The sequence below is a fragment of the Cavia porcellus genome, unplaced genomic scaffold, assembly GCF_034190915.1.
Source record: "Cavia porcellus strain 051 isolate PalLab524CR breed Dunkin Hartley unplaced genomic scaffold, mCavPor4.1 scaffold_1, whole genome shotgun sequence".
In the NCBI taxonomy this organism is placed as follows: Eukaryota; Metazoa; Chordata; class Mammalia; order Rodentia; family Caviidae; genus Cavia; species Cavia porcellus.
In genome coordinates, this window is record NW_026947484.1 from 233,480,148 (window position 1) to 233,505,337 (window position 25,190).

At 44.5% G+C, this 25,190-nt stretch overlaps 3 protein-coding genes across 8 annotated transcripts in view; 1 reads left to right on the forward strand and 2 right to left on the reverse strand.

Moving 5' to 3' along the window:
* The window catches only part of Slc4a1ap (solute carrier family 4 member 1 adaptor protein), a 53,328-nt gene extending 52,659 nt beyond the window's left edge, over positions 1-669 (reverse strand). For all 3 annotated transcript variants that reach the window (XM_013155821.3, XM_063230526.1, XM_063230532.1), the window contains exon 1: positions 1-669. In XM_013155821.3, coding sequence (XP_013011275.1) covers positions 1-669 — 669 coding nt within the window.
* Positions 529-16,735, forward strand: Supt7l (SPT7 like, STAGA complex subunit gamma). Of its 3 annotated transcripts, XM_013155822.3 has the most exons (7): positions 934-1,064; positions 2,423-2,531; positions 2,614-2,717; positions 3,889-4,493; positions 9,223-9,547; positions 10,841-11,078; positions 12,964-16,735. In XM_013155822.3, exons 4-7 carry the CDS (start codon positions 4,081-4,083, stop codon positions 13,224-13,226), a joined length of 1,239 nt encoding a protein of 412 aa, XP_013011276.1. In that variant the 5' UTR covers positions 934-1,064; positions 2,423-2,531; positions 2,614-2,717; positions 3,889-4,080; the 3' UTR covers positions 13,227-16,735. The 3 variants fall into 3 exon arrangements, with proteins under 3 accessions (XP_013011277.1, XP_003473025.1, XP_013011276.1); XM_013155823.3 differs by lacking the exons at positions 934-1,064; positions 2,423-2,531 and adding an exon at positions 529-679; XM_003472977.5 differs by lacking the exon at positions 2,423-2,531 and having other exon boundaries at positions 909-1,064.
* Gpn1 (GPN-loop GTPase 1) overlaps positions 15,451-25,190 on the reverse strand; it is a 21,188-nt gene continuing 11,448 nt past the window's right edge. For both annotated transcript variants that reach the window (XM_023566332.2, XM_003472877.4), the window contains 7 exons: positions 25,115-25,160; positions 24,482-24,628; positions 23,391-23,473; positions 21,985-22,024; positions 20,832-20,922; positions 17,660-17,767; positions 15,451-16,211 (listed from right to left, as the gene is read on the reverse strand). In XM_023566332.2, the coding sequence (XP_023422100.1) occupies positions 16,129-16,211; positions 17,660-17,767; positions 20,832-20,922; positions 21,985-22,024; positions 23,391-23,473; positions 24,482-24,628; positions 25,115-25,160 (598 nt within the window). In that variant the 3' untranslated portion in view covers positions 15,451-16,128. The remainder of the gene's footprint in view (positions 16,212-17,659; positions 17,768-20,831; positions 20,923-21,984; positions 22,025-23,390; positions 23,474-24,481; positions 24,629-25,114; positions 25,161-25,190) is intronic.

Below are 25,190 nucleotides of genomic sequence, written 5' to 3' on the forward strand. Positions count from 1 at the left end.
CTTCAGGATAAAGAGCCGACTGCTGCCTCCAAAGCGAAACACGTGTCCCACGTGGACTCGACAATACGTGCGGGGTGGGATGCGAGTTTTGTTGAGAAAAGTGCCATGGGTACTTCCCAGATCGTACAGGTAGAAACCCTGTCCCTGGCTGTCGCATTCTTCGTCCCCGCCGGGCGCTCGGTGCTGCAGCACGGCGTGGTACCGCGACACGGAAGGATGCTCCAGGCGTATGTCGCAGCTAGAAAGCCTCCCGAAAAGGCAGCAACTGGCTCCTGTCAAACTACTGGTGCCGAGAATAGTGCCGCCCTTCAGAGTCTCTAGGCTGTAGGGGGCGGTGGCCGGGCCGCTCCAAGGAGGCTCTTGATATGGGGGTGTCCGGGCCGGGCCCCCTAGGGAAAAAACTCCAGTCGGGGGACGCACTGGCTGCTCCGGGAGACTCCTCGTCTCCCCGCCGTCCGGCCGAAGCAACGGAACTTCGGGTTCCCCAGAGTCGGGCCCCGGCAGCGCCGTGGGACATTCCTCCGTCAGCTCTCCAGGATTCGTAGGACTGATGGTCGAAGCCTTCCCCCGCACTGTCACTACGGAGGACCCTGGCAAGGCTGGCTTCTTGAAGTCGTCACTGAGTTCTACAGATGCCGGCGGCTCGGACTGAGACCCGGCGTCAGCCATCCTTGAGCAGGTGTAACCTCGAAATGTGTCTCTAGGAAACCTCTCCCTTCCCTCTGTGTGTTCCCGTCCTTGTCTCCCTCTTCCTAACTCCCCGTGACTTCTCTGGGCGGGAATAGTTAAGAGTTGATCCTTCACGACTCAGAGTGCTGTAAAGTGGTGCGTAGTAGGAAAAGGTCAAAATAACAGGAAAAGACTACAGTAGTGTTGTGTTGCTTAGGGGACATCTTTAGAGGTTGCAACAGGATTATAAAGACTTCCTGTGGCACAAGCTAATTGGAAAAAATACTTCCGGCAGCCTACGACCACTAATCAACAAACCAGCTTTCTAGGCTGGTTGGGACCCTCGCCTCAGGGATTCGGAGTAGAACAGCTGCCCAGCCGATTCCTGGAATACGGTAGTAAACAGTGGCGTCAATTTGTCTGGGTTCAGGTTCAGAGGTCCCCATCTTCCGGCTGCCCTGGACATCAGGTGTACCCAGGATCCTGTGTTTAGTGTCTGCGCCGGTGACTAGGAACTCCTCCACCGGGGAATTTGGCATTCCTTAGGTTCAAAAGCTGTTCTTCCTACTCCTTTGGGTTAAGTTGGGGAAGGGGACAATTTTTTTTGTTGCTTCATTCATTCATTTATTCTTTCTGGAATGAGTTGAGGTAACAAAATAAGAGTTTAATAGCACTGACTGTAACAGTGGGCAAGACATTGAGTCTCAGCTTATACATCTGAAAACAGGGCTAATGGTATTATCTACTTCATAGAGTTGTTGGGAGAATTGAGCTAAACAATAAAAGACTGGCATATAGTAAGCACTCAATAAATGCCAGGTATCATCCCAAGATCACAGCCCTACTAGGTAGGTGGGAGAGTAAAGTTGATTGAGGTAAGTACTGGAATAAATGCTCAGACTGAGTCATGTAAGGTGATATGGAAATAAAAGGAAAAGACATATACAGGGGAAGTGATAAAGGGTGGCACCTTAAACTACTCTTAAGAACAAATATGGCCCGGTGTGGTGGCACACGCCTGTAATTCTAGCCCTTGAAGGTAAGGCAGGAGGATCACCATGAGTTTGAGGCCAGCCTGGTATACATAATGAACTCAAGACCAGCCTGAAACACACAGCGACACCCTGTGTCCAATATATATTTACATGGGGATCAGGGGATCATAAGATATTTATGGCAGAGATCACAAGATCACCTACCATTCTCAAGAAACTATGTAGCAGCCGAGTATAGTGGTGCCTACCTGTAATTCCAGGACTCAGGAGGCTGAGGCAGGAGGACCGGGAGTCATAGGCTAACGAATTTGAGGCTAACGAGTGATACATTCAGAGACCCAGTCTCAAAAAAAGAGAAAGATATTATTATTACAATTAAAGTGATCGTGTAGTCCAAGTATTAGGGAAAAAGGAAGAAGAAACAAAGGTATGAACTCAACAGGGCAGGTTTATCTCAGAACAAACCTGAGAGGGACCATCGGGCCCTTTGACCAGAGTAGATAATTCTTATACAGGCTCTAAGGTCTTTTATAGCTTCATCAGCCTAAGGAGGGGCTGTGAAAGGAAAAGATAAAATCAGGACTTTTGAGGGGGAGAATTCAGTGGAAAGGAGTTGTGGCTACCTACCAAGAACAAGGCTTGAGAACAAACAAGGAGTACTGGTTTCTTGTGAAGGGCAGAGCTGAAGAATAATGGAGTTATGTGCGGTAGCTGTGCGTACCGGGCCTCATCAACCCATGATTATCCATCTTCTGCAGGTGCACAAGCACAGAGGGGGGAAGAGGGTTAACGTGATCTCTGTTCAGCCTCAGATGGTGGTGGTCAGATTCCTTATCCAGGAAGTTCCTCCTGTGTGCTTCTGCTGCGGTAGGTCTGTACCTTTAGAACAGCACTTTCCACATGCTTTCGTATTGAAATATGTTTCATCTGTTTCTTTCCCTCACCTTAGGACACAGAACTTGCATTCTTGGCCTTTGTCTCCTCCCATAATACCTGATATTCAGTAAATGTGTGTTGAACCGGAAGATACATATGAGCAATGAATCTGGAAAGGTGGGTTGAAGCCAAACTGAATTTCATTTAATGATAAGCCAAAGAATTCTGACTTTTTCCAGCAGGCAGTAGGAAGCCATCAAACTGGAGTTTTCGAAAGATTAAGCTTAGGAGCATTGTGAAGAGTAGATTAAACACAAGGAGAATCAAGAGGAAAGGATATGAATGAAAAGGCAGCAGGAATCTCAGATTCTTCTTTATATGTTAAAAATTGAAAGCATAAGACTACATTTTATGTTTGTATATTTTCCCACCAATGGAAGTGTTACTCTGCCTGATGCACATAGCGTAAGAACCACCTCTTACTTGTTTTTAGCTTTAATCCCCTTTTCCTAGGGATCCAGAACATTTGTGTCAAGATACTCTGAGAAACTGAGCATAGTGGCATGTCCCTGTAATCCCAGCTCTCTGGGAGGCTGAAGCAGGAAGACCATAATTTCAAACCCAACTTGGGCAACTGACTCAAAAAAATGGAAGGGAACATAGTTCAGTAGGCCCAGTGGCTGCCTGGCGAGCGTGAGGTCCTGAGTTCAATTCCCAAAACCAAAGGGAAAAAAAAAAGACTGAGGATGTAGCTTAGTGCAAAAGCCTAGCTGGGTCCTCAGTATGGGGGTGGCGGTGACAGCTCTGAAGAATACTCCAGGTTTTTCTTGTTTTTGGTTTTGTTTTGAGAGAGAATTTTGCAGTGTGGTTCAAGTTGGCCTCAAGTTCACTGTGTAGCCCAGGCTGAACTCATGGCAATACTCCTGTCTTAGCCTCTGGAGTGCTAGGTTTACAGGCATGCAGCACCACACCCAGCTCAAACCTCAGATTTAAGTAACGTTCTTTTAAATTTTTGTTTTGTTTTGTTTTAGACAAGGTCTCACTATGTGCCCCAGGCTGGCCTCAGGCTCCAGGGATCTTCCTGCCTCAGGCTCCAGAGTCCTGGAATTATAAGCATAAACAACAACGCCCTGCTTATCTTTGCATATTACTTAGGAATAGGTGCCGTGGTACTCCAGTAATGAGGTGGAGAAATAGGTAGAAAATGAGGACCCTGGAGCCTTAGACAGGATTGCAGCTATTTATCTACTAATGCTCAGATCCTATGTTGTGGTTCAGTCTAGTAGGGATTGTCATTGTGTGACACAATGACAGCAGCTAATGGTTGTATTTCTCCTAATTTCTCCAGGGAGAACATCTTTGGTCCTACAGTTTTGCTACACTGACATTTTTCAAAGCTTGCGCTTTGTGTAAATAACTGGCTAGACTTCATATTTTCCACTACAGAAGGCTACAAGCTACAGTTCTCAGAGATTTAAACATACTACTTTGAGGATATTATCTACGTTAAGCCCAAGGGTTCTTCCTTTCTTATTCCAAAATGCTGAGATATTGGGGAGAGATACCCATGTCATCGAGCCAGACCAACAGAAGTTCCTTTGATCTGCTTCCACGGGAGTTCCGGCTGGTGGAAGTCCATGACCCTCCACTGCACCAGCCCTCGGCCAACAAGCCCAAGCCTCCCACCATGCTGGACATACCCTCGGAGCCATGCAGCCTCACCATCCATACCATTCAGCTCATCCAGCACAACCGACGCCTTCGCAACCTTATTGCCACAGCTCAGGCCCAGAATCAGCAGCAGACAGAAGGTGTCAAAACTGAAGAGAGCGAGCCTCTGCCCTCCTGCCCTGCGACACCTCCTCTTCCGGATGATCTTCTTCCTTTAGATTGTAAGAATCCCAATGTACCATTCCAGATCCGGCACAGTGACCCTGAGAGTGACTTTTATCGGTAAGGCAAACTTTTGCTGTATCTTAATGTTTTCCAGGAATCTTCCCATGACCCTGTTAAGTCTGTCTGAGGGTTTCTATTTCCAGGTGAGGAAACTGGGGACAAGAGCAGTTGACTTGGCCAAGGTCACCAAGTAACTAGCAGGAAGTCTTAAGTTTTGAACCCGAATCTTCAGAATGCAGAGTCTATGTAAAATTTTAGATGTGGTAGATACTATTTGAGTGCCTAGTATGTGTCAAGCATTTTACTAGGAGCAAGGTAATACATTTGGCTTGTGTAAAAAGATCAGGATCTCATAGTCTTCAGAGTCCAGTATGTTTATTGTAAAATACATGTACAGGTTTAGTTTAGTATCTTCAAATTGGGATTCATGGACTTCCTCTAATAGTATTAGGAATCTGCAAGTCTATACAAGAATATATGTGTTTGAGGCTTGACATATGCCTGCCAGTTGGGAGAGCTGAATCACCTTGACTGACTAGGACTAAAATGCTCAAATCCCTTCAAAAAATTTTTTTTGAGAATTTCTTATTGAGGGAGAATGTATATTTTATAATTACTATAACAAAAAATGTGATTTGTTGCAGAGTGTACAAGGTATGACTTAACAATAAAATGTGTTTAAATTAAAAAAAAAAAAAATATATATATATATATATATGTGTGTGTGTGTGTTGTACTTCCCCGAAAAGGCCCCTGAGATGGAAAAGATGGTGCAGAACGACGTCGTTTTTAGGAAGAAGCGCTTTTATTTTAGCTGGCCCAGCGACACAGTGCAGATGGAATTTGCAAAGCTGTGCAACTGAGTTAGAGTTTTGACTGATTTTTATAGTTCATTTATGATTAGCTCATTGATCATTAAGTACATAGTGATGAGAAACAGCAATAAGGTGGGCCTTTGTTCCCCTTTGCTTGAGGTCAGAGACATTTCACAGTGGGTGGTTAGCCAATTCATAGCCCTTGGACTGCCAATTCCAGGAACATTTGTCTCTCGTGAAGGGAACAATGGTTGACACAGCATCATTTGTCTCTTACAAGGGGAACAAAAGTTGACATAGCACAGAGGTTACTAAGGGGGGGGGATGATGCATTACAGAACAGCATAACGACGCGGTCAGTTAATTTATAACTATGTGGTTGGTGCTTGGTTACTAAGGTAACAAGCTCAGCACAGAATGACAATATTGCTAATAACTATCTTTTTAAGTAACTATTTTTGTTAATTATCTTTTAATCAATTATTTTAATTTTTCAGCATCTTAGTTTAACAATATGTATCTTTTTCTTTTTTTTTTTTTTTTTTGGTCTTTTTGAGACAGGATCTCACTATATATAGTTCAGGCTGGCCTTGAGCTCACTTTGTAGCCCACTATGGTCTCGAACTTGCAAGGATCTTCCTGCCTCAGCCTCCCGAGTGCTAGGATTATAGGCATGTGCCACCCTGCTCAACTTTTTTTAGTAAATTTATAGTCTGTTTGATTCTCGCATTCTTTTTTTTGGTATCATGCTACTGAGCTGTATCCTTGCCCCTTTCCTTCTTTCTTTCTTTTTTTTTTTTTTTTTTTTTTTTTTGAGATAGGGTCTCCCTCTATAGCCCAGGATGGTCTTGAACTTGAGATCCTCTTGCCTTAGTCTCCAGAGTGCTAGGAATTACATGCATGTGTCCCTGCACCTGGCTTACAAGAATTTTTAAATTCTATATTTTCATTTTCTGTCTGTCTGTTTCTGTTTTGTTTTTTTGAGACAGCGCCTTGCAATATAAAAACTATTTTTTTTTTTTTTTTGTCTTTTTGAGACTGAGTCTCACTGTGCAGTTCAGGCTGGCCTTGAGGTCACTTTGTAGCCCAGGCTGGTCCTGAATTTGAAACAATCCTGCCTCCTTAGCCTCCTGAGTGCTGGGATTACAGGCCTGTACCACCACAACTGGCTTTGTATTTTCATTTTGATAACATCATTTAGGAAGTAATAATGTAAAAAGGTTCTTGAATTTTGTTATTCAAAATCTGGTCAAGATCAGCAGCATCGCCCTGGCACTTGTTCGAAATACAGAATCCTAGGCTCCCAGGACCTGCTGAGTCAGAATCTGAATTGAACAAGCGCTATAAGAAAATTTAGGGGTACATTTAAGTGTGCAAAGTCCTACTCCAGATTCTGTGAATAACTGCTTTATAATCTAATGGTACTACTGAATTTCAGTGTGTACCTTTATAGTTAATGCCAGTTACTTTTCATTTTGAAATTTGTCAAAGCTACAGAAGAGTTCAAGTAATAGAATAGACATTCAAATACTCTTCACCTGGTTTCACCAATGGTTAATACTTGACCATATTTACTTTCCTGTATGTGTATATGTATATATGCATATGGACAAATACACAGATACATGCAGTGTATTTGAATGCATGTTATGGACATTTTTCACCCCTAAATTCTCTGCATAGTCACAAAACCAGTATCATGCTAAAGTATGAATGTTAATTAATGTCATTTGTTAAGTCCATATTCAGATTTCTCCAGTTGTTTTATAGATACTTTTTTCCATCTAGAATCAGATTGATGCATAGCATCTAATTTTTATGTCTCTTTAATATCATTATTAGTTCCGGTAATTGTTTTGTAGAATGTCCTCCTTACTAGCTGCTCTGATTACTTCCTCAGGGTTAGATTCAGGTTAAAGAAGTTCTGCAAGGATACTGCAGAAATAGTATTGTATGTCATTTATTACATCTGTCTATTGGTGATCATCGTTACTATTTTTATTGTCCTAATGAGAAAAGCATGTTTGAGATGTTAGGGCTGCAGTTGGGCCATCTGATGTCAAGACACACTGTGTAACTGAAAATTCTGAGAAAGTTCTAGAAGAACGAAAGGGAGAATAATAAATGTGTTATTATATGCATAGCATGCACTAGCACAGACATGCTTAACTCAAAAACTTACTCGAAAGCAGTCACTAACATTTTGAGGGCAATATAGTTTCAACAAAATATTATCCATCAGCTGGGCATGGTAGCTCACACCCAGCACTCAGGAGGGTGAGGCAGGAGGATCGTTGCAAGTTTGAGACCAGCCTAGGCTAAAGTGAGCTCAAAGCCAGCCTGAACTGCATGGAGAGACCCTGTCTCAAAGAGACAAAAGAAAAAAAATTATCCATCATATCAAATTGATGCTGCTTCCTAGGCATGGTGGTGCATACCAGTAATTCCAGCACTCTGGCAGGCTGAGCCAGAAGGATTGCAAGTTCAAGCCCAACTTGGGCAATTTAACAAGATCCTGTATCAAAAAAAGAGGGGAATTTGGTGATATAGCTCAGTGCAAAGGCTCTAGATTCAATTCCATACCCCACCTAAAAACTTGGTGCTATTAATTTTATTAATATTATATGTTTCATGTCAGATTTCTGTTATAATTGTTACCTATAATCATCAAAATTTATACCTAGTTTTGTGTCATCTATATTTTAAGAAATAGGTTAACAGAAATGATTTGTACCGGCTATTGGGAAACCAACAAATTATTTTTTGTTGAAAATAGTCCATATATTATTCAAGTAAAGTGGTAGTGGTTCAGCTGTCTGAGTATTAGTCTCCTCCAAGGCTTTGAGCCTTTGGCCCAGAGATACTGGCTACGGAGATGATGGTGTAAATATTAAAGGCAAAGTCACTTAGCAATTTTTCAACTATTCAACTGTCTTATTTTTCAACTATTTCATGAATTGCAGTAATTGTTACTGAACAGATGATGGTGATGTGGGAGGACCATTCTTCAAGCACTCTTGCACAGTGTGGGGATCCACACTTCATCCAGCCAGAAGCATTGATTTTATGTTTTGTTTTTTATTTATAAAATAACTCCCACTGCTAGAAAGAGGCAGGAGTCAGAATGGAAATGTTTTTTGGTGCTGGGGATCGAACTTGTGACCTCACGCTTGCCAGGCAGGCACTTACACCTCCGAGCTAAATCCCCAGCTCCCCAGATAGGAAAAATTTAAGGAGGAATATAACTTATCAAACACTTGTTGAAACTGTCTTTAGGACAGCAGACAGCTTTTCTAGATCAAGATTTCTGTAATAGTGATTGGAGCAACACATTATGAAGTATATGGGCTCTGTAGTCAGAAGGCCGCTGGTTATTAATAAAACCTAGCCCATTTTTGGCACATTGGCCTCTCTGAGCCTCAGTTTGCTTGATAGGAATGACAGTGATACAGACCCTACCCATTTCACAGTGTAACATACATGAAAAGGTTTTGTAAGCTCTGTGTGTTTCACACAGAGCTTCTATACAATTGAGTTGCCTTCTCAGTTTAAACTGATCTCCTATAGTTGTATAAGAATCTCCCAGTGAGAACTAAAGTTTTGAAAGTTTATCACCCACTATGTGTGGAGACTACAGTGTGGTTAAATAAGAGCGTCTTTGAGCAGTGTCTCAGCACTACTGTTCACCTGCTCCAGACGGAACAGCCCAGAGAAGGAGGTTCCCTTTTCCCTGGGTAACCTCGGGTGCTGTTTATCATGGGCAGACGCATAGTGCTGTTCAGCTATGCAGGGGAAGGGCTCAGAGATTTAACTGTGGGAGGCCTGGCCATGGCCTCAGCAGCTCAGTGAAACTCTGCTGTGTAACCTGGATTGAATTTTCCTGGAAAGCGAGCCAGCGATTTGATAGGCATTGTAGAGCTCCTAGACAGACTGGAAGCTCACTAATAACGCTGTCGCGTCTGCACTTTCAGAGGGAAAGGGGAACCTGTGACCGAACTCAGCTGGCACTCCTGTCGGCAGCTCCTCTACCAGGCGGTGGCCACCATCCTGGCTCACGCAGGCTTTGAGTGTGCTACCGAAAGCGTGCTGGAGACCCTCACCGACGTGGCCCATGAGTACTGCCTTAAGTTCACCAAGCTGCTGCGCTTTGCCGTGGATCGGGAGGCCCTGCTGGGACAGACTCCCTTCCCTGACGTTATGGAGCAGGTGTTCCACGAAGTGGGCATTGGCAGTGTGCTCTCCCTCCAGAAGTTCTGGCAGCACCGCATCAAGGACTATCACAGTTACATGCTGCAGGTGAGTGGGCCGGTGTGGCAGTGGACAGAGCTGTCCAGTCTAGGGATGTTCAGCAGGGTCCCCCCACCCTTGCTCTGAAGTGCAGAACACAGGGTTTGAAGTGAACGTAACATTCTTTTCGCGTGGCCCCAGCTGTTTCCAGGTCCTTTCCCTGACTTGGCCAGCCACTAGGGACAGCCCATCCACTAATATTCCCTCTGGAAGAAATTCTACATGAGTATTGAATGTGGTTGGCTTTGTTTTGTTTTTTGGGTTTTTTTTTTTGGTCTTTTTGGGACAGGGTCTCACTATGCAGTTCAGGCTGGCCTTGAGCTCACTTTGTAGCCGAGGCTGGTCTTAAACTTCCAATGATTCCCTTGCCTCAACCTCCCAAGTACTGGGATTATAGGCGTGTGCCACCACACCTGGCTGGGTTAGCTTTTTTTTGGTGGTACCAGGGATCAAACTCACAACCTCCCACTTACCAGGCAGGCACTTATGCCCTTATGCCGCTGAACTAAATCCCCAGCCCCTTGTTTAGCTTTTTATTCAAAAGATATATATTTGAGCGTAGCATGTAAGTCAGGCATCATGGGACATAGCCGTTAGCAAGATAGGTCCCTTGAACTCATAGTCTTGTTGAGGGGAGACAAAAACAGGTAAACAAATAATGACCATAATGTTGAGTGCCATGAAAATCAAACTTTGTGAGGTAATAATTGTTTGGAACAATAGAGAGGACATTTTTGATTCAGCCACAAATATTTGTTGAACCCCTGCAGTTGTCAGTAAGTCATATGCTCACTGTTGCTATTTCCCAGACCTAAAATATACTTGGTAATCTCTAACACGCAGCCACCACCAAAAAAAGACTTTGCTAAGTAATCCACATTTCCCACCTCGCTTATTGCTACCCAGGGTAGCTATGCCTGCTGTACTTTTTATAGACAAACATGTAATCTTTTGTCCCTGATTTATCTGTAATACAATCTAACCCTACTTTATTTTTAAATTTTAATTGATGTCACTTTTTCTTTACAAATCTCTTCTACTTACAAATGCAAACTTTACACGTTAACACCTTAATTCCTTCCATTGGCAGTGGAAGGTTTTGTGTCTTGCTGTGCTGGGGACTAAACTCATTGCCCAACCTTTGCTGAGCAGGCTTGCTAACCCTGAGCTACACAGCCAGCTCCAGCACTGGCATTTTAAGAACTTTTTGGTCCCCATATTTTGTTGGCTTTTCCTTTCCATGCCACATGCTAGCCATCCAATTTGCTTCATTAACAAACATTAACTCCTGCTTGTCAACAGATTAGTAGGCAACTCTCTGAAGAGTACGAAAGGATTGTCAACCCTGAGAAAGCCACAGAGGATACAAAACCTGTGAAGATCAAGGAGGAACCAGTGAGCGACATCACCTTTCCTGTCAGTGAAGACCTAGAGGCTGACCTTACCTCTGGAGACCAGTCTCTGCCCATGGGAGTTCTCGGGGCTCAGAGCGAGCGCTTCCCTTCTAACCTGGAGGTGGAAGCCTCACCACAGGCTTCAAGTAAGAGATAGCAGTGTTTTCCATTTTGATTCGGGGAGATCTGTTGACCTTAGCACTCAGTAGTGTTTAGGAATCAAGCTCTGGAGATGGGAAAACAAAGCTGGGAGTAGTATCCTATCTTTAGTGACCTGAAGATCCCAGAATCATTCTAATTAGTGAAGAGGGGACCAGCACAGCTTTACAGGCTTTCTGCTCAGTAACCTTCGGGTGGGATGTGGATGGGTACATTGTGTGTTTTCTGTGGATTGCCAGGATGGATTCAGCTAATTGACCTGGTTAGGCAGATACCTCTTCTTCCTTTAGGATTCTGTGTCAGTCCTTGACAATGTTAGTACTTGATAGAACAAGACAACTGCCAGACAGATGCAGGAGTGTCAGCTGCTCAAGGATGTTTAAAGGGTTGAGCAGCCTTGCTAGAGTATTCCAACGATTTGGAAATTAGAAGGATGGAAATAGGAACAGTTGAAGGAGTTGGCCTCTTCCAGACATAGGCTGTGGCCTTAACCAGGACAGCAGACTATTACTTGAGTCAGTTAAACTGACATTCACAGTAGGCCATACGTCATGTCTTCATCCCAGGCAGCTCGAACTACCGCTGGTACATGCATGACTGTCCCACTGAGTGGCTTTTTATTAATTAGTAAAAAGCCTGGTAAGTGATTAGATCCATTTGTATCACCAGTGGTATAATCTGCCTGATATGACAGTCATAAATATACCAGTGATGGTTCAAGCTGGCAAGAATGTGTTAATCTGGGTTTGATTTTTTGGTTTTTGAGACAGTCTCATTGTCAACCTGGCCTCAAACTCGTGGCGATCCTCCCACCTTAGCCTCTGAATGCTGGGACTACAGGCATGCACCACCATGCCCAGCAGGAATGTGTTAATCTGGCCACTTGGTTGTTTATAAACATAAATCTTTTTTATAAACAAATCGTTACTTCATCCATGCAGAAGTAACTCAAATGTAGCCTAACTTAAATGTTGGGAAGAGAGCCTTTCACCATGGAAGAATAACAATCCCAGCATTGCTAGCTGGGCAGTGATGGCAAACCTACGGCACATGTGCCACAGCAGGCTGTTCCTGTCATTGAAAGCTCGAAGAGGTTCACTATCATTGGAGTAGGGGAAGGGGACAGACATAGGGACTGTAACTGCTGTCAGTGTTATGTAGAGATCATGAAGTCTTCATAATGTGAGAAAAGACCAGACATCCAAACAACAAGTAGGAAAACAAGACAGCCCCACAAACAAGGACAGGCAAACCATACAATGAACAACACCCAGAGCTGTGCCTGCTTTTTCACACTGAAGATGCAGGGCCTTGGGGCTGGAGGTTTAGCTCAGCGGCATAAGCGCCTGCCTTGCAAGCAGGTGGTCATGAGTTCGATCCCCAGTACCGATAAAAATGAAAAAGACCAAAAAAAAAAAAAAAAAAAAGATGCAGGGCCTTCACACTGAACTATATTCCCAGCCTTTTTTTTTTTTTTTTTTTAACATTTTGAGACAGGATCTTGCTAGGTTTCCCCGGCTGTGCTGGAACTCACAACCTCCTGCCGCAGCCTCTGATAGTGCTGGCTTAACAGACATGACATGCCTGGTTACCTGGCTTTGGCCATGGGATAGGGAATCTCTCCTCCTGCAGTTTTGTCTGGTTTGGGGAAAATGGAGACAGGTGAGGTAAAGGAAAGAAATGTGGAAAAAACAGGAAGCTATTTACAGCTGGCAATTTGTTGAAGCTTTCTGAAGCAAAGAATAACCATCATATTCTCTAGCCAAGCACAGAACCAGGAAAAACTGAGCCCACAGGATCCTCATGGATCCTGGGGGGATATTCATTCTGCCTCGGCTTCCCATTGGGTAAACGTTCTTCCCTCACTTCTAGGTGCAGAGGTCAGTGCTTCTCCTCTTTGGAACCTGGCCCACGTGAAAATGGAGCCTCAAGAGAGCGAGGAGGGCAACGTGTCTGGGCACGGTGTGCTGGGCAGCGATGTCTTCGAGGAGCCCATGTCAGGCATGAGTGAGGCTGGGATCCCGCAGAGCCCCGATGACTCAGACAGCAGCTACGCGTCCCACTCCACAGACAGCCTTATGGGGTCCTCCCCTGTCTTCAACCAGCACTGCAAGAAGAGGATGAGGAAAATATAAAAGGAAAAGGCCAGACCCAAAATCCTACAGGAAACCTTGGTTTGATCAGAATTTGTTTCTGTAAACAGGGATTTGATTCTTATTTTTAAAAATTAGGCTTCACTAATTTCAGAAAAACTGGACTTAACCAAGTAAGTTTGCATTTACTGTGGCAGCCAGCTGTGGTTTCCACAGCAACTAAGACCACTGTGCCGCATTCCTTAGGGTCTCTGTGGCTGGTTTTCCTCGAACAGCTGAGAAGAATCACGCCACTCTGCTATCAGTCATGCAGGGGTGGGGACCGAGATGTCTGCCCAGCTTCAAAGTGGTATTTGAGTACTACAAATTCATGCTGATGCCAGCTTTCATTCAATTTTGATTCATTTCGATTCACTTTTGGTTCAGGTCGCTGGGAATTCAGTACAATAGCTAATAAGAAATAGCTAATACAACAAAGCTTCCCACTAGTCATCTTTTTAACAATGTTTCAGCTGCCTATGAAGTCCCATAAATGTATCAGGTCTGTGGTAACAAGCTTTCCTGTGCGTTCAGACAGCCCTCTCAGCTCACCCACGTTTTCTTTAACCTTCTCTAGACTTCCTTACCCTTTTTACCTTTATTTCTCCTCACTCAGACTTTTACGTAAGGTTCACTGTGTACATTTTTCTAGCTGTTCCTCACATGAAGGATTTTGTCCTTCGTGAATGAAGCAGACAGGACCAGTCCAAGGATCGGCTGTGCTTCTTCCCTGTGCTGTGTCTGCTTGGTCATCAGGGGACAGTGGTCCACTTCTCCGAGTCCCTCGCCTACACACTGTGCTTCTGCTACCCAGTGGGCAGCCTCTGACAGAGTGAAACACACCTGTCCACTCCACACCCAACCCAAACGGCTTCCCTGTTCCACATCCAGCACAGGATGGGTCCTGCTGGTACCTGGCAGTCTCTTAGCAAGGAAATGGGGTAGCACGGGATTGGAAATCAGTAACAAACGTTGCTTCAGAACTTGCTGCTGAGTGCCACTGTGTCCCATGACACTGCTCAAGTTTGATTTTCTGACACGGAATACAAGTCCTGGGAAATGCAGACAACTCTGAATAGAGACCAAAAATAAGGCACAGCTTTAAGTAATAAGTTAGTGAGTGCCTTAAATATCCCAGGGATTGAGAATGAAGTGGCTGTAGCAGGTAGGTTATAACTTCCATGTTAAGAAGTAAGTTACAAACCTGACTGCATATCCTTAGCACACTTGTCTGGACCTTTCTTGTCCAGTCTTGGCTTCATTTCCCCTTGTCTGCTAACAGGAATGGCCAGCAGGCAGCCTGTGTAAGGTGGCCACCTGGGCACTTCACTCATAGCAAACATTTATTAAATACTTACTGTACACACTAGCTCATGTGCAAGCAATAAAAAGATGGTTGAGATTTGGTCCAGGCCCTTACAGAGCTGAGCGCATAGGGGAGACAAAATGTTTTTATAGGGAGAGCTGGCATCAAAAGCACTGCAGAAGAAAACTGAGTTATGTTCAGAATTTTGCTGTACAGAAGGTTTCCCCTTAAAGAATAGGTCAAATATTACACCAGTGAGTTCCACTATGTAGAAAATACTGAAATTAATACTTCATAAAAATACTTTTAGTACTTTGGAAAGTTTGAATTGAGAAATATGCCAGGCATGATGGCACCTATCTATCCTGGCACTCAGGAGGCTGAGGCAGGAGGATCACCATGAGTTGTAGGCCAGCCAGGGCTATGTAGTGACTTCAAGGCCAGTCTGAATTGTGTAACAAGACCCTGCCTCAATAACAGATATCAGTAATAATAAATTGAAGAACAGCCATAGATTACGATCAGAGTATGCTAAGGGAAGTCATTAAGCCACCTGAAGGTTGGTACCCAATTTACCTAGCTGGGAAGATACCGTAAGCTTCTGAAATGAAGCATTGTTTCTCATACTAGGGTGCACCAGAATCACCTAGTGGGCTTATTAAAACATGCTGCTCGACCCCACTGCAGAGTTTCTACTTCAGTAAACTTTGCAAGGTGTTGCATTTGAATAAAACACCAGCGATACTCTGAAATTATATCAAATACCAACGAGGCTCAGCTCAGGTGTTTGTACCTGGGAAGCTGATGCACACCACCACCTTAGTGAAACAGGTTTGGACGTGACTTTAGGCCTCTACTAAACAGTGACTGTGACTGTGTAAGTTTTGACTTGAAATCATGACAGGCAGGCTTATAACAAAGTTACAATTAAAACCTCTTTATCCAGATCACCATTTAAACCGGATTCTTATTTAGAAATCACATACTTTGCCACTTTCTTCAGCAAACCTGATGTCCTAGGATGAGCTACCTAGTGTGACACGCATGTCACATCAACAGTCTGGTCGCCAAGGAGATCCTACTGCCACTCTGGACAAGCTTGTTTTCTCTCTCCATGGTAAGAGTAACTCAAGCCAAGGGCCCAAGGCTGAGAAGTGGATGGATCCAGTCGACAGAGATAGAGGTGGTCATCAGGCAATTCTCCATGATCCATAGCAGCGAGGGAACTTGAGTTAAATGGTGAAACTTCAGGTTTTGGCCTGAAAGCAGTCAAGATATTCTTCCGTGCAGAAATACAAGGCAAAGGCCCAGGCAGATCTGGCATTTACTTGCTTGCTGCAAGAGTCTTCTTTCCCTTCTTCATCTGAGTCATGAGGTTTCCCTAAAAAGAAACTACTATTCTGAAGAGAAAAATATTTTTTACAGTGCTAGGGATCAAACCCAGAGCCCTGTGCACGCGGGGCAAAGGCTCTGCCATGGTTCCCCGCTAACTCCCCAGCGATACAATGCGCATCACATCCCCCAGCCAGAGGTAAGGACAGTGTATTCATGGAGGTCCAGAATTCGGCACTTCTGGAAACTAGTGACGTTCCGAGACATTTATTTGTTTCTCTTCCAGTACTGTGTCCTTGATTCTTGCATAAAATTCTGAAATGCTGGCTCTTCATGGCTTTCCTCTGTAACTACAAGGAGGAAAAACATGATTTTCTAAAACTCTTCAGACAAGCAGATCAGAGCTCCTACCACCCATCAGCAGAAGCAGTACTGTATTTCTAGGAAACTACTCACTTCTCACAAGGAAAGATACCCCAGAAGCATGCAGAACTTAGCATGCTGCCAAGATGTACAGCTTTATAAGTGGGGAAGAATACCTCATTTATTAATGCCATGAATGTGACTCTTAGGTATTTTTATTTGCATTTTTTATTTCATGGTGTATTTTGCCAAAAGAAAAACATACCCACACAGACCTAGTTGTAAATGTCTATGGCACCTTTACTCATAATAGCTCAAATCAACCCAAATGTCAATTGGCTGAGGATGCAAGCTGTATAATACATCCAAGTAACAGAATGTTACTCGGTAATAATAAAGGACACTGTACTCTACGGTACTGATGAACATAACGCCTATACTCCAGGCAACAACATGAACAAAACATGAAATAATTATGTTGTGTAAATAAAAGTCAAATATAAAAGACTAACTACAATGAGTCTACTTTTTCACCACTCTGGAATGAGCAAAACAGTTGTAACAGAAACCAGTGGCAGGGTGTACTGTTAGCATGCATGAGGTCCTGGGTTCCATTCCCAGCACCAAAAAGAAATTTTCTTTTAAAAACTTTTTATCTAGGCATAGTGGCACATGTCTGTAATCCCAGCACTTGGGAGCCTGAGGCAGGAGCATTGCCACAATTCCAAGTCAGCACAGGCTACGTAAAGTTCATTCATGACCACCTGGACTATATAGGGAGACACTGTCTCAGAAAGGATATTTTTTTAATTAAAGAAAATTTAAGGGGCCAAGGATTTAGCTCAGTGGCACAACACCTGCCTGACAAGCGTAAGATCCTGAGTTTGATTCCCAGGATGCCCCCCCCCAAAAAAAACTTTAAAATCAACAAAATGTATCATGTATACAAATTGCCCATGATAAATATGATCATTATGTGTATCTAAAATGTACCAACAAACAATGTTTTAAAAATTAAAAACCAAAACCGTAACAACAAAGATCCTGGATTCTTTTCTTTTTTTTGTACTGACGAATGAATTCCCTTGCTCTTGCCAGGCAGGCGTTTGTGCCACTGAGCTAAACCCTGGCCCTATTTCTGGATTCTTTAAACTGAGTTAGAATGTAAAGCTCAGAAGACACCCAGGGATATAGCTAGCGGCACAGTGCCTGCCTGGCAAGTGCAGGGTCATGAGTTCAATTCCTGGTACCCAGAAAAAAAGGAAGGTCCAATATGAAAGGCCTGTAGCTAACCATTTAATAAGGCAAAAACTCTCAATACAGGAAATTCTGCTCGTGCTATATCCTTCACCTTCTCTTCTTCCTACCACTAACCACAAGCTTAAGATCTCTCAACAACGAGAAGGTCCTGAGTGAGCCACCTGGGCCACCTTACCTCTGTGATCAATGTCATCAGTATCACTGTCAGCAACCTCATCCTCTTCATCCAAGGTTCCTCGAGTCAGGATCAAGTCAGAAGGGTCCAGCGCAGGAGATGCACTGTCTGGAGAAACACCACCTATCAGCACAGGTACCTCTTCAAAGAGGTGATTCCGAATCAGTAACTGCAGTTACAAACTGGCAGGAAATGGGTTCTCTATGAATATGTCACAGGCCCTTGCTGCTGCTAAATGTATTGCTAATGGCACTTAACAATCTTTTCTTTTTGTCTTTTTCATTTTTATCAGTACCAGGGATCGAACTCACGACTGCCTGCTTGCAAGGCAGGTGCGTATGCCGCTGAGCTAAATCCCCAGTCCCGTCACTTAACAATCTACGGTAGATTAGTTCAAAGTGCTACTGTAAGTCCAGAAGTGCAAGGGGCCCAGACTTCCTTCTGAAAAGAACACAAGCACTCAGTCCACGTGAGCAGTGCTCTCTTCACCAGCACACACCCTAGAAGACACTACCGGCATGATCTGTCGCACCGAGACTGAAGTCACGTGAACAGATCCAGTGTGCTGGTGGCTTGGGGTGAAAGAACAGAGCCCTAGGAAGCTCCCTGGTGGACGCCAAGTTCAGAGAAGTTCTGAAGAAAGCATAGGGTACAATGAGAAGAGCCAAAGCATTTTTCAAGAAAGGGAGTAGAAGCCGGGCATCACTCCTGTGATCCCAGCACGCAGAAGGCAGAGGTAGGGGACCACAGTGAGTTCGAGGCCAGCCTGAACTACACAGTGAAACCCAGTCTCAGACCAGAAAGAAAAAGGGCAGAAAATGGGAAGTGAGATATACTAATAGAGGTAAAATTCCCTCGGGCCGATAGGGCAAAGTTTTTAAGAGTTTTCAGTGATAACAAACGTCTGGCTGTGACACAGGTGCCATGGTTCGCCATCACTGCCCTAGCGAGACTAATCAGAAAAAAGTCTGATCAAGTAATTGCAGGCAGGGGATTTGCCTTCTAGGAAACAGTTGCTTTGAAAACCTAAAACCACTGGAGAACACAGCCACTCTCTCTTCAGGAACCTAGGAGGCTTTCAGGAACTCAGCTGGGGAATAAGGACCAAAGGCAGTGACATAAAGGGGCACAAAACTCAAGGGAGCTGTGGCCCTGAAGGGATGATGGCAGGAGGTAAATGCTTCACTCTTTGTTCAACCAGGAATTATCCAGTTATTCTTGAGATTGTCCCCCAGTGACCCATGGAAACTAGACTCATCATCTTACTGGTTGGCCATAATTTTGTCCTACCTTATACTCACCTTGTGATTTTCCATTGTATCAATATTAGCTAAGCGACTGTCCTTGTTATCTTATTAGTTAACTAAAGTTTGTCCCACCTTAATACCTGCTTCACCTCATCATTTTACTCTATAAAACTTGCTTGAGAAGTGGGTTCCCTTGGCCACCCACTTGGGACCCCCTTCTGTCCCTCTAAGGCAGAAGCTTTTTTTCTCTCAATAAATATCTTCTACGCTTAAAAAAAAAATTTAAAGGCAAAAAAAAAAAAAAAAAATCAGATAGCTCTATCAATAAACTGGCAAATGACCTAAACAGATACTTCTCAAAAGAAGTGCTACAGCCTGGGTGTGGTGGCACACACCAGTAATCACAAAACTCCTGAGGCAGGAGGAACACAGGTTTAAGCCCAGCCTGTACAAATTAGTGACTATGAGGCCCTGCCTCAAAATAAAAAAGGGCTGGGGACGTAGCTCAGTGCAAAAGCCCTGGGCTCAATCCCTAGGAAAAAGAAGGGAGAAAGAGGAAGGGAAGGGGAAAGAAAGGAAAGAAGAAGAAAGAGATGAAAAGAGGAAGAAAGAGAAAGAAATGGAAGAACAGGAGGAAGATGAAAAGGAAGACGAATGAGGAGGAGGAGGAGGTGAGGAGGGAGGAGGATAAATGGCCCCGAAGTGTAAGAAAACATGCGCAACATTCCATAGTCACTAGGGAAGCACATCAAAGCAATCAGGGACGCCATCACACCCAGTCAGAATGGTGGCATCAAAAACAGAAAAGAACAGTTGGGCGAAGTGCCTCAGTCCTAGGATCCCGGCTTTCTCAGAGGCTGAGGCAGAAGAACCCTGAATTCCAGGCCAGCTTGGACCACACAGTAGACCCGAGGCCAGCCTGGACTATGTGGTAAGAAACTGTCTCAAAAAAGGAAAGCGAGCAAATAAATAAATGCAAAAGCCAAAAAATGTTGACAAGGATGGGGGTGAAGAGGAACCCTTCTACACTCTGGTGGGAACCCAATCAGTAGGGAGGTTCCCCAAGAAACTAAAACTAGAACCCACGGACCCAGTCATAACACTTAGGGTACACCCGGAGAAATCATAATACAGGCTACAGGTAAAAATGACGTCCATTCCGGGAGAATGTTTGTAGGTCACATTCATTCCTGAGTCTCACAAAATGTGTCTTACACACCTCTGGCACAAGTATACAATGTAAAGCATTAAAAAAACAAGTGCGAGGTCTGTTTGTATCTGTGAAAGTTTACAACTCGAATGTAAGTCAAGGATTTATTGTCCCTGGGCACCCACACTTACCGTGACACAATTCACAAAAGCCGAGACACGGAAACAACCTGGGTCCCTATCCATAAACAACCAGATAAAGAAAACGTGGCAAAAAAAAAAAAGGCAAAAAAGGGGCTGGGGATTTAGCTCAGCAATAAGCACCTGCCTTGCAAGCAGGCGGTCATGAGTTCGATCCCTGGTATCAATAAAAATGAAAAAGACAAAAAAAAAAAAAACGTTGGCAACAGAGGGCTATTTGGCCATAAAGAACAAAACTATGTTATTTGCAGAAAAATAAATGGAACTGGAGACCATCATGTTAAGCAAAGTGTTCTCTCTCATATGTAGAGTCTAGAAGGGAAAAAAAATGGCATGAAAGGAGAAGGGTGCCTCTCACCAGGCCAGAGGGAGGAGTACGGGGAGGAGGGAGCGTGAGAGAAGATACAGGGGGACAGATGTGATAAAATGTTATATTCATGAACAGAAAAAATACAGAGACCCAGTATTTTGTAAAATAAATAGGCACTAATTAAAAAAAAAAACAAAAACAAGTATATCTGTTCAAGAAAAGCCCGCTCCCTTGCTAGCTGGGCCACCAGAAGCCTGCCCAATACCTCTGGCGGTCCCCGCCTCCAAGGCCACCGAGCCCATGTCCTTCCGGAGGCGCTCCAGCTGCTCCTTCTGCTGTTCGCTCTGCGCGCTGGCCTGCATGGAGGGGAAAGGTCATCGGATTAACAAAGGCGGCCCCGGGGGTGGTCGACTGTGTGTCTACCTGTGCAAAGCCCTGGGCTAAATCCTTAGCACTGAAAAATAAAACGAAAAAGGACCTGGACTAGATGACACTTCAAAGTGAAGAGGAAGAATCATGCAAACATTGGAAGCTCATGAAGGAGCGCGGACAGAGGACAGAAATACTACATAGCGTGGGCCTGGCGGAGAGCAGAACTTCACCCCATTACAAGACTGAGAAATAGAAAACTAAACCCTAGAACCCTCAGAGACATCGAGAGAGAGAGGCTGAGAGTCAGAGGACCAAAGCAGATCCGAGGGCAGGACACTGACCATTTGGGACAACACTTGTGAGCCACCTCTATATTCTTAAAATTCTACAACTAACCTTTAAACTGATCTTAGAGCAGGGGAGAAGGGTTTTGTATACACAATAAGAGAAAATCTGACTTCTGCTAATTCAAAGGCAAGCAGGAAAAACACGGAAGGGATCACTCTGCATAAGGAACACACAGACCAATTTCCAGATTTAAATTAACAAGTATTTGAGGCCACATATAATGGCATGGGCCTACTGCAGGGTATCAAAATAAAAATTAACCACATTGTTAGGAGCTCAAGACGCTTGTTTTGTGTTTGCTTTTCTAATTGGCTTGGTTTTGGTTTTCTGAGACAGTATCTATGCAGTTCAGGCTGGCCTTGAACTCATAGTGATCCTGCCGAGTGATGGAATTACAATGAACACCACTATGTCCAGCTCTGTATTGCTTCAAAAGACAAACTGTCGCCAGGCATGGTAGCCCACACCTGTAATCCCGGCAGTCAGAAGGCTGAGGCAAGAGCATCGCTGCAAGTTCAAGGCCAGCCTGAACAGAGTGAAAACTTGTCTCAAAAAGATAAGTTGTCTAGCTGTGCTGCCCACACTGACTTCAAATTCCTGAGCTGGAATGCAACCGACTTCCCCAATACCTGGGACTGTCCCAGAGTACACAGATTTAGGTTTTTAGTAACTCCCAGCAACACAGTCCTGTTTCTTACCAGTGATTTCTTCAGGCGTTCGTATTCAGGACGATACTCCCTGGAAAAGCAAACACTCTTTAACTGTCTTGCTTAGTAATCCAAACTGTGCACTCCTGCCCCGTCATTTCTGTTTCCTTGAGACTGACAGCAATAACAGATCTGACTTCATCGAGTAACTGACGTAACAAGTCTTACTTGCCGAGGGAGTTCATCCCTATGGAGTTCAAACCCAAGGCGCTCGCCCCTACTCGGAAAATGTGGAAAGCAGGCAAACTGTCTCTGGGCTGCACGGGTTAGCCCCGGTGACACCCTGACGGCCACGCCCCGTATTCATTTGAGAGGAACAGCAGAGGTCAGGACCACGTCGCTCAGGAAGGCCAATGAATGAAGGAAAACTTGAGCAACAACCACAAATGGCTGCAGACTGGAGTCTATTCTGAGGCTATTCTGGTAGAAGGAAAAAACCAGAACAAAATACCCTGCCTGCTGAACTGACTGAAAACGCTGTGTCTGAAAACTACGATGTGGCTGTCAGGACCCAGCAAATTGGGAAGCTGAAAGAGCACGCTCATGCGGTCCCAGCATCCTGGAGCTCTAGGGCTCTCTCCTCTAGGTCAGTGGAATCCAGGGAACTACGAAAACAGGCGGAACAACCGCTCATCATGAAATACGCTTCCCGTGTGTCAGGAACTAAGGCAAGGCCACCACAAACGTTTTACCAAGTAACACGAATGAACCCAGGGCCAAAGCCAGCTGTTTTCTGTGAATAATGTCTCGGGGAACATGGCCAGCCCCTTCCCTTTCTAAACCAGCTGAGAATGCCTTTGTCCCACAAGAGCGGAAGTCCATAGCTGTCCACAAGCCTAAAATATTTGCTAACTGGTTCTTCACATAAAAAGCGCAATGATCCCTGCTTCCTCATCATGCAGCAGTGTCGATCTGATACTTTTCTTTTGCAAACCTGGGCCTTCACACTGAGCTGCATCTTCAGCCCTGATTTTTTGAGATAGGATCTCACTGAAATTACTAAGTTGACTAGGCTGGACTTGAACTTATGGTCCTTCTGCCTCAGCCTCCCAGAATGCAGGGCTTACAGGGCTTGGAGGGCCACCCAACCTCCCTTGATACTTCTATGTTTTACAAAGGTCAATGGAATGGAATAACTAGATGGCACAGGCCTTTAATCCTAGAACTTGGGAGGCTGAGGCAGGATGGTGTGTTTAAGGCTAGCCTGGCCTATACAGTGAGACCCAGACTCAGGAGAATAAAAAGCCAAGAAGATTTGCTACTCCTAAGTGTGACCAGGTTCAGTGCCTACATACTTAGCAGACATACAGCAGACGCAGTGAGAACCTAAAGGCCTGGCTGGTGCCTCAGGACAGGGCTGCGAAGGGTGCCATCAGGAGAAGGCTCCTTCAGCTCACCTTTCGTACTCTTCTGCAGCACTGGCCACCTGCTGCATGAGTCCATCGAAGCCGGTGCCCAGGACAGCGGACACACCCACCACCTGCCAAAATCATCATCAGTGCCACTGCGGAAACTAGGGAGCGTTTTTCAGTGTTGTGTATAGATCATAAAATTGTCACGGAAATGGTGTAAACTTTGAGAAGTCTCTGGCAGAAAAGTAAAGCTAAAACAGAATAAACCGGCACACCTAGTCAAGAGTCATGAAAGTAAGTCTACAGAACATACAGAATTGAAAAAAGACAGCAATAATCAGGGCTAAATGAGTAGCAGGACTTATGATCCACTCCTTTAAAAACCAGCCAGACGTGGTGGTGTACACCTGTCATCCTGGCACTTGGGAGGCTGACGCAGGAGGACTGCTGTGACTTCGAGGCCAGCTTGGCCTCCATAGTGAGTTCAAGGCCAGCCTGAACTATACAGTGAGACCCCGTCTCAAAAAAAAAAAAAAAAAAAAAAAAAAGAAGAAGAAAGAAAGAAAGCCAACCCAAACCAAACCATTTTCTGTTCTGTCAACATTTTACTGGGCAGGTAATACATTCTCTGCATCTCATCCTGTCTACACAGCAATTACCCTAAACTAGATCATAAACATTCAAAAAAGTAGGGTTTATCTGTGTGTGTATGAGACTGGGGGTTGAACCCAGGGGTGCACTACCATTGAGCTATATCCCCCAACTTTTTTCTTATTTTGAGACAGGGTCTAAGTTGCTCAGAAAGGATTTAAACTTGTGATCCTCCTGCCTCAGCCTCCCAAAGTGCTAGGATTAGACAACAGCTAAGGTATGGGAATCTTACTCATCTTCTAAAGCTCTGTCTTTTCCGTGTGTCTTGTTTTTCTATGCTGGGGGTCAAACAAAGGCTGCACACGAGGCAAGGGCTTTACCCCTGAGCTGCTTCCCCAGACCACAAGCTGGTCCATGGGTGAGCAATGCTTCAAAAGTCACTTTCACAAGGTAACAAACGTGCTTCTAAATGAGGCTCAGGTCAGTCCTGGGGGTTAGGAGGCGATCTTGAAAAACTATCAGTGTGAGAAGAAGACCAATTTTACCCTCAGCGAGCTGTAAAACTCATCTAACACCAGGCTCATGGACCGCGTGAGGTTACTGACGTAAGTGGTTTCCTGATTCAAGGCATCTTGGAAAGCCTCAAAATCCTGCATCCATTCGACTGCAAAGCTGTGGTCGATGATGTCTGTCTGTACCAGAGAAAAGGCAGCTATCAGCAGCTAGAGGTGAGGTTTTTTAAAATGTAAGATACTTTAAAAATTAAGTGGCGATATCAAAAGCCTAGCATCTATGTCTCCATCGTCTTTTGGTCTCCCCTGTCCTCCTCCTCTTCAGCAACAGATTTAAAAGCTGGGCTTTGTTGTTCTCTTTTATGGCCACTTCTTTTTAGGACCACGTTTGAGCTCCTTGCCCTCCTGACAGCCCTTCCTCAGGAATTACCAATACGCTAGGCTGGAGGGGCCACTCTATCTGTCCTAAAACACTTGGGAGAAAGGTCAGCGCTAAATGACCATTCCACTGAATGGATTCTGTTTCCTAGAAGTGCCCGTGACTTTACCACAATGAAACTAGTTCTCCAGCACCTGACAGAACCCTTCCCACCTCTCCAAGCCTTCCTGCAACCAAAGGTTCTGCTGAAAAAGCTTATGCTGAAACGCCAAGAAGGATCCACTGACCTTGTTCATGGCTACAATGAAGGGCAGTTTGGTTTTGTACAGGATGCTGCAAATCAAACAGGGAGACTGTGTTAGT

Excerpts from the sequence above, each read along its gene's own strand:
- Supt7l (XM_013155823.3), top strand. The coding sequence starts at position 4,081 with ATGCTGAGATATTGGGGAGAGATACCCATGTCATCGAGCCAGACCAAC. Across the intron at positions 4,494-9,222 it reads CCTGAGAGTGACTTTTATCG|AGGGAAAGGGGAACCTGTGA; the intron begins GTAAGGCAAACT and ends CTGCACTTTCAG. Across the intron at positions 9,548-10,840 it reads ATCACAGTTACATGCTGCAG|ATTAGTAGGCAACTCTCTGA; the intron begins GTGAGTGGGCCG and ends GCTTGTCAACAG.